We start from the raw sequence: 13897 nt of genomic DNA on the forward strand, positions 1-13897 counted from the left end.
CTCTCCTTTGGGAACAAGGGTAGGAGGAGACCAGAAATGCCTCCTATTTGCCAAGAGGCTGCTGAGAAAGTGGCAGATCCGCCCTTCAAAGCATATGGTGCAGCCATCGCTGCCACTGTGTTGGCTGCAGCGGGTGACACGTTCCTTTGAGGCCAGATCAGCTGCCCATGTGACTCCTGCCACCTGAGGCAGCCGCCTCGCCTCGCCTCGCCTCATGGATGAGCTGGACTTGCCTTGATCTCTTTGGAGAAAAAGGTGGGATAGAAATGCAGTTAATAAATAATAAATAACTATTGACTCAAGGTTATGAAAATGGAGGGAGGGGAGAGAACTTTCTGGCAGTAAAAGCTATTTGGCGGTGGAAGGGACACCCTTGGAAGGTGGTAGACTCTCCTTCCTTGGAGGTTTCGAAGCAGAGGTTGGGTGAGCATCTGTCATGGATTTTTTAGTTGAGATTCCTGCATTGCAGGGGGTTGAGCTGGATGATCCTCAGGTTCCTTCCAACTCTACAATTCTATGCTTCTATGTTCCTTATTAATCTCCGGGTTCCCAGCAGCACAAAGCCCTTTGTTCCCACTGCAGAAAATGTGTTGAGCTGCTGGTTCAGAACGTTATGTACAGTATTGAAGTTCTCTCCCTGGCCACCAGGGGTATTGTGTATATAGTTTTCACTCAGGTCCATGTCAGTTACTTTAGGCGGGAAAGCCTGGGTTGTTGTTGTTGTTACAATGTGACAGCCGACTGCCTATAAAAACAGGCTGGCTGAGTTGTTCAGTTCAGTTCCAGCTTACCGTATTTTTCGCACTATAGGACGCACCAGACCATAGGACGCACCTAGATTTGTGGGGGGAAATAAAGGGGAAAAAATTATTCCCCCCCCCGCCAGGCGCGGGGCTGGGGCTGGGGAAGCCCGAGCTTCCCCCTCCCCCAGAACGGGACCCAGAGCCATGCCGAAGCTGCGCGCAGCTTTGGCATCGCTCTGGGAGCATGCGGGGCTGGGGGAGGAGGAAGCCCTCCGCCAGCCTCCAAACCAAGTCGGGAGCAGCGGGATGGCGCGCTGCGCCTCTCCCGCTGTCTCCCGCGTTTGCGGGGCTGGCGACGGGGAGGAGCAGGCTTCTCCCCGTCGCCAGCCTTCTAGCCAAGTCGGGGGACAGCGGGAAGCGCGCACTGCGCCTCTCCCGCTGTCTCCCGAGTTTGCGGGGCTGGCAACGGGGAGGAGCAGGCTTCTCCCCCCCGCCAGCCTTCTAGCCAAGTCGGGAGATAGCGGGAAGGGCGCACTGCGCCTCTCCCGCTGTCTCCCGAGTTTGCGGGGCTGGCGACGGGGAGGAGCAGGCTTCTCCCCCCCCCCCGCCAGCCTTCTAGCCAAGTCGGGAGACAGCGGGAAGGGCGCACTGCGCCTCTCCCGCTGTCTCCCGAGTTTGCGGGGCTGGCGACAGGGAGGAGCAGGCTTCTCCCCCCCGCCAGCCTTCTAGCCAAGTCGGGAGACAGCGGGAAGGGCGCACTGTGCCTCTCCCGCTGTCTCCCGAGTTTGCGGGGCTGGCAACGGGGAGGAGCAGGCTTCTCCCCCCCCGCCAGCCTTCTAGCCAAGTCGGGGGACAGCAGGAAGGGCGCGCTGCGCCTCTACCACTGTCTCCCAAGTTTGCGGGGCTGGCGATGGGGAAGAGCAGGCTTCTCCCCGTCGCCAGCCTTCTAGCCAAGTCGGGGGACAGCGGGAAGGGCGCGCTGCGCCTCTCCCGCTATCTCCCGAGTTTGCGGGGCTGGCGACGGGGAGGAGCAGACTTCTCCCCCCCGCCAGCCTTCTAGCCAAGTCGGGGGACAGCGGGATGGCGCGCTGCACCTCTCCCGCTGTCTCCCAAGTTTGCGGGGCTGGCGACGGGGAGGAGCAGGCTTCTCCCCCCCGCCAGCCTTCTAGCCAAGTCGGGAGACAGCGGGAAGGGCGCACTGCGCCTCTCCCGCTGTCCCCCGAGTTTGCGGGGCTGGCGACGGGGAGGAGCAGGCTTCTCCCCCCGCCAGCCTTCTAACCAAGTCGGGGGACAGCGGGATGGCGGCGTTCCGCCTCCCCGCTGTCCCCCGAGCTTGTGGGGCTGGCGGTGGGGCTCTCCTGAAGCCTGGAGAGCGAGAGGGGTCGGTGCGCACCGACCCCTCTCGCTCTCCAGGCTTCAGCGAAAGCCTGCATTCGCACCATAGGACGCACACACATTTCCCCTTCATTTTTGGAGGGGGGAAAGTGCGTCCTATAGTGCGAAAAATACGGTACTTATAAAGAACTACTTGGAGAAATCTCTGTGTCGTCTGCTATGTCCACCCACTATTTCTCAGCCTCTGCAGGCTGTTCAAGACGGCCTGAGTTTTGATCGCGTCCAGGCAGCGCTGTGGGACGTGCTAAAGGAGAAGCTTAAAAATCACTAAGCTCCAAAGCCGTCCAAAATTGCTGTCCACCATCCGTTCTACCACTGGGACCAGGCAGAGGGTGAGAACTTCAATACATAACACAGAATATACTCTGGAACACAACTTCAGAGTATTTTTGCCCTCCTCCGCTCTCCGCAAACCCAGCCAAGCCCCTCATAATCTGTTTGCTGCTGCTTGGCTGGGCAGGCTGATGGGCAGAGTGTGCAGCACGCCAGTCTCAAGATCTGTGGAACATCCTCCCATCAGATGTCAAGGGAATAAACAACAATCCGACTTTTAGAAGACATCTGAAGGCATCCCTTAGGGGACTTTTTAATGTTTGAAGTTTTATTCTGTTTTTAATGCTCTGTTGAAACCCGCCCAGAGTGGCTGGGGAAACGCAGCCAAATGGGTGGGGTAGAAATAAATTATTATTATTATTATTATTATTATTATTATTATTATTATTATTTCATTCAGCAATTACACATTCAAAACAGAATGAGTCAAATGACATGAACACAAGCAGCAGGGCTGGATGGGACGACATACCCTCCAGTTCAAAGGTTTGCTTTCAGTTTAATTGCGCCATCAAGGTACTAAGAGGCAAGTCTTTAAACTGATTACAACACTGGCCTTGGACTGGAGATAACCAGGGTCAGCCAATTGTGTGAATTGGCCTCTGGGTGTCTAGCCATGGTGAGTTTGCACACAGATCGTCTGGTCACCTGTTTTTGCTGAAGGACTTTGGATTTGCTTGCTGCAGAACCATAACACAAAACATAAGAGCCAACTCCTAGGGGCTGCGGTCCCTTTGCCTCCCCATAAAATATTTGAGCCCCACCCCCCGTTGATGGCAGTGCTGAGAAGGAGGAGCAACAACAGATGCCGCTGCGTGCTTGCCCACTGGCTCTCTGCCTGGCAAGCAAGCAGGGGGCACCATGCTAAAGAAGAAGACCACAACAGGCCGCAGGTGGCAACAACAGTGGTGGCAAGATAGAGGAAGAGCAGGAGGGCGCCTTGCCCAAAGGCCCTCCAAAGGGGTCAGTTCTGTACATTTCTAAGGTGTTCAATGCAATACTCACTTTATCTGTCAGGGGCGGAGCATGGTAGTTCAAGATGTCGGCATTCTAAGGAGACATGGAGGAAAAAACAGAATCAAATCTCAGACACCACCAAGGCCTTTCTCCCACTCCTCCGCTTCACTGTGAGCAGCCCATTTCCAGTAAGCTTATTATTCTAAGAACCTTCTAACATCATTTTATTCTTCCCTCCCCATCACCTTTCCTTTCGTGCCATGTCTTTATATAAGAAGGGCAGAGCCTGTGTCTTGTTGTTGTTGATCTACAAGCCTTCTGGGAACCTTTCCAGCTGATGAACGAAGGGTAAATGCATTGGATGTGTTAATGAATGAACCTGGGACCTTCTGCGTGCAAACCAAAAGCTGAGTTATGGCCCCTCCCCAACATTTTCAGAAGTGCCGGCACTACCCAGGCCAAAGGCAGCCTTGAACCTTGGCTGGGATTTCCAGGAGGCTGAATTCTGACCATTTCTGTGTTGGAGCTGTGCAGTCATAAAACAGAGAACACCTACACCCCCCGTGGACTTATTACTAGCTAAAACAACATACCAAAGTACAGCAGACATTTTTATTCCAACTTACCCATATGTAGAAGATGACTTGAATTTTACTGTTGCTGACCAGCTCATTATGGTATCGGGAATTAAAGGCAATGTAATCCTGGAAAATGAAAAAGCTCAGAGGTGACAGCAGTAGCAGAATGACACTTTAGCTCAGGGGTCAGCAAACTTTTTCAGCAGGAGGCCGGTCCACTGTCCCTCAAACCTTGTGGGGGACCGGACTATATTTTTTGGGGGGAATGAACAAATTCCTATGCCCCACAAACAACCCAGAGATGCATTTTAAATAAAAGGACACATTCTACTCATAAAAACACACTGATTCCCAGACTGTCCGCAGGCCGGATTTAGAAGGCGACTGGGCTGGATCCGGCCCCCGGGCCTTAGTTTGCCTACCCATGCTTTAGCTCACGGCACTTACCGGTATAATTTCTTCTCATTTGGAAGCCTACATAGTTTGACCCCTAGGTCAGCCTTCCTCAAATGGATGCCTCCCTCCAGATGTTTCAGACCCCAACTCAGACCGTGTGGTCAATGGGCAGGGATGATGGGAGTTGTAGTCCAGAACATCCGGAGAGCTCCAGGTTGGGAAAGGCTGCTTTAATGAAATCTGATGCCTAAGTATTAACTAAGAGTCAGTTCACACACTTTTTTTCTGCTACACTGATGAATTGTTGTTGTCTCTACAGGTAAGGATTCACAGAATCAATATAGTGTGTGCACGCACAAAAATGTCCCCATCTATCTCACCAGTCATACATACGAAGTGCTTTAAAAAAAGAACGAGAAAAGCCTGTGTGATGCGGTGAATGGAGAATTTGGAATGGCGAGACTTGGGCTCAAATCCCCAGGTACTCATGCAGCGGCCAGGGGCATGTCACAGCCTGGCCTATCTCACAGGCTGACAAGAAGGTAAAGAGGGCGGGGGATCCAATGTACCTTGCCTGCAGCTCTGTGGGAGGAAGGCTGAATACAAAGTAAGTAAGCAAGGAGGATGAAGGAGTCGTCATTCTAAGAGATCCTAAGAACAGCTTCACCACCACAAACAGGATACCACGGCAGAATTGTTCAGTTGCTCTTAGATGAAATGCTTTTACTTTGTTTTTGGTTTTAAATTGTGGATGTGGGCTCCCTGGAGGGGAAGGGGTGGGATATAAATCCAATCCACCCACCCACCCATCAATAAAACAAACCAAGCTCATGTCTCACCTGGAAGCCAAACTGCGGCTGGATTTCTACGCTGCAGACAGGCTTTGTCTCAGGTGAGGTCCACCTCCAAATGCAAACTTTCTGATGTGATGAAGAAAGCATTTTAAGGCAAGAAAATAACATACTCTCCTAAGACCTAACAGACCTCCCACATCCCCCATGGCATACTACTCTGGATGAAACCTAACTGGGCATCGTGTCAGCACGATTATGGACAGGAGTGAGGTTACACTTTGTCTCAAAGACATGCATTGACTGCCCATTTTTTGGTCTCTGAGGCCCTTAATAGCTTGGGACCAGTTTGTTTGAAGGATTGCCTCACCCCAAAGGGTGCATACTTGTTCTAATACCACCCCTAGTGCTTTTTTTCCCAGATAAAAGGTGCCAGAACACACTCCCTTAGAAGACCCACCCCAGAGCCCCACTGGAGGAGGAAGAGGGGTGCGGGGGGAGCACACCGCCCCTGGCAGTGTGATCCCGGTGGGGTGCCATTGCAGCTGCCCACCCCTGCAGCTGGTGCGCCACGCCCCCAGGACGCACGCCAGCCCCACCCCCGCCTGTTCTCCGCCTCCCCCCCCCCCCCCGGTGCCGAAGCATGAAACTCTGCCACTGCAGAGCCCATAGAGTCCATGTTCTGGGAAATCCAGACTGCTTATAGCCCATTAAACAAAACTGTTCACGCCCTCCCCTCCCATCATCAAGAGTGCCCCCCTCACTTCTCTCCTTCACGAATTCAAGGCTCCCTAGTTAGAGGATTCAGCGCAGGAAATGCTTCCTTTACCTGCACTTCCCCAGCCCCGATGGTAGCCAGAAACTTGGAATCATGCGAAATTGCGATGGCGCAGACTCCGCCCTCTGGGTGGCTGTCAAATATGGTGTGCACAGGAATCCTGGAGAACACAGCACACACTGAACGCTCTGCAATTGAAGCAGGTTCACTTCTGCCCTGGTGAGACACATGCAGCCGAGACCTTGACTTTATGGCTGCCCAATTACCCATCAAGTTTTAAGGGTCACGACAACAACACTATTGGCAGCTAAGGCCAATGTGGGAGAGGTCTAACGCAGAAATAAATGGTTAGCAAACCTCCTCCACCAGATGCTTACGCAGAGTATCCGTCCCAAACAGTCACCATGCTCTGGGGGCCCCTGTCAGCTGTTGCTATCCACCTTCGGTCTTCACTTACGCAGATGCAGGAAATGCAGTCTGTGTGTCCCTGGAAAGTCAAAGGAAGAGAGCGAGCCATGCAGAGGGAGCTCGTGGGAAATCTCCCTCAAGCCGGTATGCTAAATGTTGGACTGTTGTTTTATTGCGGACATAACCTTGTGGGTAATCTGTCAAGGAATGCATCTCAGTGGGGCCACTGCCAATGGCAGGTGCATACTTAGGGCAGCACACCCAGTTTCCCTACATGGGACACAGGGAGGCCTTCCCAAAGCCTAGTAAGTGTTGTACTTGGGGACGGAGGCGTGAGGGCTCTGACAGGGTCCTGGAGTCCTTACCTCAGCCTAGTTAGTGCTTGCCCAGCTTTGGGAAGGCAGTGTGAGAGGTGCAGGCCATGAATTTTGGCCTCAAACAGAGCTCCATATGACCAAGGTCCTCCCCTGACAATGGCCAGCGGCACCAGAGGGAAACGTGCTCAGGATTAAGTTGTCCACAGTCAAACCCTCCACCCCTCAGTTTTCACTTCAGATTACAGTTCTCTCTGTTAGGCAAGATGTGCCGCCAAGCAGGCAGGTGTTAGGGCAAAGTGGCTGAAACAAGAAGAGCAAACAGGAAAAACCCTTCTGACACGGGACCTTTTTCGCCTGTGGTACAGGGCAAGATGGCGCCCCATCCAGTTTCATGTGCAGAAGCTGACCAGACAGAAGCACTGGCAGCAGGCAAACTTCCTCCGCTGTGCTTGAGGGCAGCATACTAGTGGAAGGAACCTAGTATGGGGCAGCCGGGGAGCGGTGTTGGGGTGATGGAGAGCTCTGTGTGCACCCTGCAATCTGCCCAGCTGCTGCCTGAGGGGTAGCACAAGATGGCTGCCCCAACACCAGTGTGGAACAGCGTCTCAGCTGTCCATTCAGTGAGTTTCTGTGCACAGAACGGGATGGGGTGCCATCTTGTTCTGTGCCTCAGGCAGAAAAATCTCTCAAGCTGGCAGAGGGGGGAAAAAACAGGCCACATGCCACACTCAGCTCTGTCCTCCAGCACCAGGTCACCGCTCCTCCCTCCTGCCATCTGCCTGTGCTGCCTGAAGCCTCCTCCTCATTTGGCCTGATGGGAGGAGGAGAGAACAAATGGGTTCTCCAGCACCGATACAGAACTGACCCCTACCTGGAGGAGATATTGCCTGTTCCTGAGGACATCATGGATCACGGCCGTGTGAGAGGAGACGTATAAGATCACTCGGTAGTCTTCATCAAGCAGGTTGAAGACCGGGAGTTCGCTGTTATAGCCAAAGACCCAAGACAAACTCTGAAAGAGAAAGACAGAGCAGGGAGGCTCTGCTTAGTAAAAAATAATAATAATACACACACACAAACACACCCCAACATCATTTTTTAATGAGGTAAGTAAGCCCAACACCAAACCAAAATATTTATTCGGCTTTACGCCCATCATGAAACACAACACAACAAAACAAATCAAATAAAACAGCGGACTCATACAAACCACAAGTAGTATAACACAGTTCACAACTCACAAGGACAGATATTAGCCGTTCATTTAAAAAATTTAAGATTAAGATTAAAAAATTTCGGCACTACACTAAAATCAATATCTGATGTCATTATAGAAAATTCTTATAACTATCAATAATCAGCTAACATTCCATTCCGTCTCTTGTACGAGAGGACGGCTGTTAGGAATTTAGCAACCTGTTGGGTAATATAAGGATCCACATCTTGAAGAACCCAGGCAAGCTGTAGGTCTACTGGTTTGTCAGCCATAGGCTGGATTATGGAGTTTAGTATACTAGCACGGGCTGAACTGTACAAAGGGCAGATAAACATAACATGATGTAGAGATTCAGATGTTTTCATTTCACAAGCACACATTGAAGGGACTTGGCCCTTAGTAAATCTATGTCTCAGTACGTTTGTTGGAAAGACATTGAACCTAGCTCTAATGAAGGCATATCGGTGAGACGCGGCCATAAGCGAAGTTAAGTAGGACGGAGCACGGTAGATAGGGGTTATGCCTAAATTTAACGGCGAGCAGGCTCCACCACCAGCTACGAAATTTTGGTATAGCTCCACATCATCCAGCCTTTGATTTATACACCTTTTAGCCACATTTAGATCCAGTTTGAGCAATTCAGTGGGCGAGATCTCATAGGACAGCAATTTGGCATGGATTTTTCCTGACCACAAATTTGTGAAGTCATCTCGCCACATGCATTGAATGAGATAGTGGTTCGGGAGTTTATGCCATAGGGATATCCAATAAATCAAAACTCTCCTCCATATAACTAGCTCCACTGAGGGGATCTTCATTTCTAAACGAATAGCCGCATTACTTACGCATGTTGGTAATTTTAGAAGTCGGCGTAAGAATTGGCTTTGAAGTGACTCTAAAGGTGCAACTTCCGGTTAGCGCCAGCGCTTAATGGCGGATTTCTCCCGGAGCTCCGGGAGAGATCTGCTTCGTGGGTTCGGGTCCTGCCAGCTACGGCGGAGCGGGGACCCTTAAAAATCACAGGCGCGTAGCCTGTGAACTGGAGACTCGGCGGGCACCTTTGCGCCCCCCCCCGACGCTGTGAAATAGCCTTTTTAAAGGCTGCGGATCAGCGGAGGGTGTGTGGAGCGGTGCTGAGAGTCGTTTTCACCCAGCCTGCGAAGCGAAGCCGCGTCGCCATTAGCGGAGAGCGCTGATTTCTTCCGGCGAATTTGGACTAAAAAGAACAACTATCCGTGAGTAGGATTGACTTCTAAGATACAATTGGACACTAAAATTAAAGAAATTGGGCACTGAAACGGACAAGCACCAAAAAGGAAGTCTGCTTTCCGTTCTGTAGCAAGATCAAAGCGAAAGGCATTCAAGCCGTAACTGTTTGAAAGGAGAGTTGTGGGAACTAATAAATCCACCACCAAGCAAAGAACTCCCTCCCCGAAGGCAGGAGGGGGAAGAAGATTTTAAAGTGTTTTCCTGCCATTTTAAAAGAAATTGAGCTATTCACCGCTGCTCCCATACCTGGGGATCGGACTGCCGGAGAAAAGGAACCGGCTAAGGACTGCTGTTATAGGAAGGTAAAAAAGTATCTCTAACTGACTTTGGCTACTCTCAACTTGAAACATTTACTTTGTTGCACAGTAAAGTTATCTGCAGGACATTATTGATTTGGATCCTTTAGAAAGAGAAAAGAACAATTGAAAAGGACTAGGAGGACTTTTGTTTATTGTCTGGAGAGTGTGGGATTAACTTGGAGGTAAAGAATTGACTTTACGCCCTCTAGAGGACTTATAAATTGTTTCAGCAACTGTTTAAAATTTGAGAATTTTTGTCTGACAGCTCAAGAGTGTGGGAATGACCTTGAGCAAAAGACTTTGTTATGGCAGATGATAAAGAGAAAAGTCACAAGAAAGAGGATTTACAAGAAACAACCTTGAGATCTGGCAGACAATACAAAGTTGATCTTTCCATGCAAAGAAGGGCTTCTGTATCAGGAGCCCCTGGAACCACAGTTGTCCCAAAGGCAAAAGTGAAAATAATGTCTTCAGAAGAAACCTTTGCTAAGGTATTGGAGAAGATAAATGACTCTTTAGAGGAACTAAAAAAGCAAGGTGCAGAAACTAAAGTACAAGTTGCGGAAACAAATAAGAAAATTGAAGAAATCTCTGGGAAAATTGATTCAAACACAAAAAGTATAACTGACCTTGGGAACAAAGTGAACTCAAATGCAGAAGCAATTGGGAAATTATTGGAAGAATCATCTACAACAAGAAAGATAGCTGAGGAGGCTAAAGAAATTGCAACTGCTGCTGAGGGAAAGTTTCCACCAGTGTTCAAGAAACTAGATGAGTATGAACTGGCACTTTCTATGCAGGATATGCAACGCAAGGAGAGGAACCTAAGGATCAGACTTGTGCCGGAAAAGGAAGAAGACAACCTGGTGGATTACTTGACAAAAGAATTCTCTGACTTTTGGAAGCAGGAGCTGGACAAAGAAGAATTTAAGATAGAAAGTGCATTTAGACTGGGAGCAAGGCAGAGGAAGAACAGACCCAGAGACTGTTTAATAACCCTAAGATCAAAGGAGGAACGGGACAAAATATTGAACCTGCATTACCAAACAACCCTTCGAATTGAAGATTTTCACATTGAGATTTTTAAAGACATCCCCAAAAGTATCTTGGACGCAAGAGGACACTACAAGGACCTGGTGATATTGCTGAAAAGGAACTACATACAATTCAGGTGGGAGTTTCCCCAAGGCTTGTCCTTTAAATACAAGGGGAAGAAAAGAAGAATAAAGACAGTGAGTGATAAAGACAAGTTCTTAGGAGAACACGAAGAAGACCTACAGAAAGAGACGTTTCCAGGGCAAGGGCATCCTTCACTAGATACGAATACGGAACCACCGACAAACGAGGAGCAAAAATTGGGAGCTGTAGGAGGAAAGAGTAAATAACCCCATCATGGCTCTGCAACTTCTAACTTGGAATTGTAACGGTTTGAACATTCCCAGAAAAAGGAAAAATATATTTCATGCTTTAAAGAAAGACCAATTGTAAGGCAAGATTCGCTGAATAATTGTAAGAACTTGGAATACAGAAACGGGAAGCAAGAGGAAGTCGAGGAAGTAAGGTTTAAGAAATTGGGTCATGAAATGGTACTTGTTTTTTGTTTTATTATTGTTTGTTGTTTGTTTATGTATGTCTTGTTTGTGTTAATATAAAAATTGTTTAATAAAAATATTATAAAGAAAGACCAATTGGACTTGATTTGTTTACAAGAGACCCATGTGACAAGAGCACACAGAAAATTATTAATAAATAAAAGACTGGGACAAGAATTTATATCTTCAGACAGAGTAAAAAAGAGAGGAGTAGTGATTTATGCAAAGGAAAAGCTGCAACCGAAACAAATCTTTAAAGACGATCAAGGAAGATATTTGGCAATTGAAATTCAATTTCAAGGAGAAAAGTACCTGATAGTGGGAATCTATGCACCAAATGAAGGGAAAGCTGAATTTTTTAAGATGTTGCATGAGACTTTGATGGACTATATGGACTATAATCTAATTATGATGGGAGACATGAATGGAGTAGTTTCAACAAATATGGATAAAGCACAAAGACAGGTAGTAACAAAAGATGGAAGACTACCAAAGACTTTTTTTGAAATGACTGACAATATGGACTTGATTGACATTTGGAGAACAAAACACCCATTAGAAAGAGAGGGAACCTTCTTTTCTGAGGCCAAAATGACATGGACACGGATTGACCAAATTTGGGTGACTAGCAGTATGGCGCAGAACATAAAGAGAGTGGAAATCTGCCCAAAAACTTTCTCCGACCACAACGCAGTAAAGATGGTGATGAGGCAAACAACAACTGGCTCCTTCAGATGGAGAATGAATGACATCTTACTTAGAGATGAGGAGATTTGCAAGAAGGCCCAAAAAACTTTGAAAGACTATTTTGAAATTAACCTAAGGACTAAAGTAGAAAAAAGAATAGTATGGGACGCAAGTAAAGCCGTGATGAGAGGGTTTCTGATACAACAAAATACATTAAAGAAAACAAAACAAAACGAGAGGAAGGAAAAAATTCTGGAAAAGATAAAAGAAGGGGAAAAGAAACTAAGATTGAAGCCAAAATCACAAGAGATTTTAAGAGAAATCAAATTTTATCAAACACAATATATGGAACTGACGAATCAAGAATTAGAGTGGAAAATTAAGCAAATGAGACAAAAGACTTTGGAATCTGCTGACAAATGTGGCAAGTTATTGGCTTGGCAAATTAAGAAGAGACAAAAACTCAACACGGTAACAAATATAGAAGTGGAAGGAAAGAACATAAGTAACCCAGCGGAAATTAGGAACTGTTTTCAGAACTACTTTAGACAACTTTACACACAAGGGCCGCAGAAGGAAATGGATATACAACAATTCCTCGAGGAAAATGGGCTGAAAAAGGTTTCGCAGGAAAGTAAGACGATTTTGAACCAGGAGATATCAGCACAAGAAATAGAAGATGCCATTCAAGGTATGACGTTGGGCAAATCCCCAGGACCGGATGGACTGACTTCCAAATACTACAAAGTTCTGAAGGAAGGGTTGACACAACCTTTGAAGGAAGTCTGTAACGAGATTATGGAGGGGAAAAGGGCACCCGACACGTGGAGAGAGGCTTATATTACACTTATACCAAAGACAGAGACTGAAAAGACACAACTTAAAAACTACCGACCCATCTCGTTATTGAATGTGGATTACAAAATCTTTGCTGACATTTTAGCAAAGAGACTGAAGAGAGTTTTGATGGAGGAGATTCATGGGGACCAAGCAGGCTTTCTCCCGAAAAGGCATTTGTCGGATAATGTAAGGAATATAATTGACATTTTGGAAAAGTTGGAAGTGAATATAAACACTAAGGCTGTTTTGATATTTGTGGACGCCGAGAAAGCCTTTGACAACATTTCTTGGAGTTTTATGTTGAAGAACCTCCGGGGGATGGGGGTAGGTCAAGGGTTTGAGAATGGTATAGGTGCAATATATTCTGAACAGAAAGCAAAATTAATTGTAAATAATGTAGTTACAGAAGAGTTCAAGATTGAAAAAGGGACACGACAGGGGTGCCCTATTTCCCCATTACTTTTTATATCGGTCCTGGAGGTTTTGCTTAATATGATTAGGAGGGACCAGTTGGTTAAAGGGATTCAGGTCGGAGCTAAACAATACAAATTGAGAGCATTTGCAGATGACCTAGTACTTACATTGCAAGAGCCAGAAGCTAGTACGAAAAGAGTTTTGGAAATAATCCAAGAGTTTGGTCAATTGGCAGGATTTAAATTGAATAAGTTAAAGACAAAGGTATTGGAGAAAAACTTAACACAGGTTGAAAAAGAAAGGTTTCAGAATGAGACAGGGTTGACTGTGGTTAAAAAAGTGAAATATTTGGGTATAAATATGACAGCTAAGAATGTGAATCTATTTAAAGATAATTATGAAAAAACCTGGACAGAAGTGAAAAAAGATTTGGAGATTTGGTCAAACTTAAAGCTTTCCTTGTTAGGTCGAATTGCAGTTATAAAAATGAATGTATTGCCAAGAATGTTGTTTTTGTTCCAAGCATTGCAAATAATGGATAAAATGGACTGTTTCAAGAAGTGGCAAAAAGATATATCTAAATTTGTTTGGCAGGGCAAAAAGCCCAGAATTAAATTCAAGATATTAACGGATTCAAAGGAAAGAGGGGGGTTTGCCCTGCCAGACTTTAAACTGTATTATGAAGCGGCAGCTTTCTGCTGGCTGAAAGAATGGCTGCTTCTTGAAAACACAGACATTTTGGATTTGGAAGGCTTTAATAACATTTTTGGGTGGCATGCATATTTGTGGTATGACAAGGTTAAAGCACACAAAAGTTTCAAAAACCATATTGTCAGAAAAGCATTATTAAATGTCTGGATCAGATACAAAGACTTGCTGGAAAA

The 13897-nt window shown here is 47.0% G+C and overlaps 1 protein-coding gene across 1 annotated transcript in view; it reads right to left on the reverse strand.

Moving 5' to 3' along the window:
- CFAP251 (cilia and flagella associated protein 251) overlaps positions 1 to 13897 on the reverse strand; it is a 49859-nt gene that overhangs the window by 24025 nt on the left and 11937 nt on the right. The window contains exons 4-9 of the mRNA XM_053368802.1: positions 7568 to 7708; positions 6349 to 6458; positions 6023 to 6131; positions 5242 to 5322; positions 4055 to 4132; positions 3477 to 3521 (exon numbers count right to left, since the gene is read on the reverse strand). Of these exons, the coding sequence (XP_053224777.1) occupies positions 3477 to 3521; positions 4055 to 4132; positions 5242 to 5322; positions 6023 to 6131; positions 6349 to 6458; positions 7568 to 7708 (564 nt within the window). The remainder of the gene's footprint in view (positions 1 to 3476; positions 3522 to 4054; positions 4133 to 5241; positions 5323 to 6022; positions 6132 to 6348; positions 6459 to 7567; positions 7709 to 13897) is intronic.

Source organism: Podarcis raffonei, chromosome 16 (genome assembly GCF_027172205.1).
Source record: "Podarcis raffonei isolate rPodRaf1 chromosome 16, rPodRaf1.pri, whole genome shotgun sequence".
Classification (NCBI taxonomy): domain Eukaryota; kingdom Metazoa; phylum Chordata; class Lepidosauria; order Squamata; family Lacertidae; genus Podarcis; species Podarcis raffonei.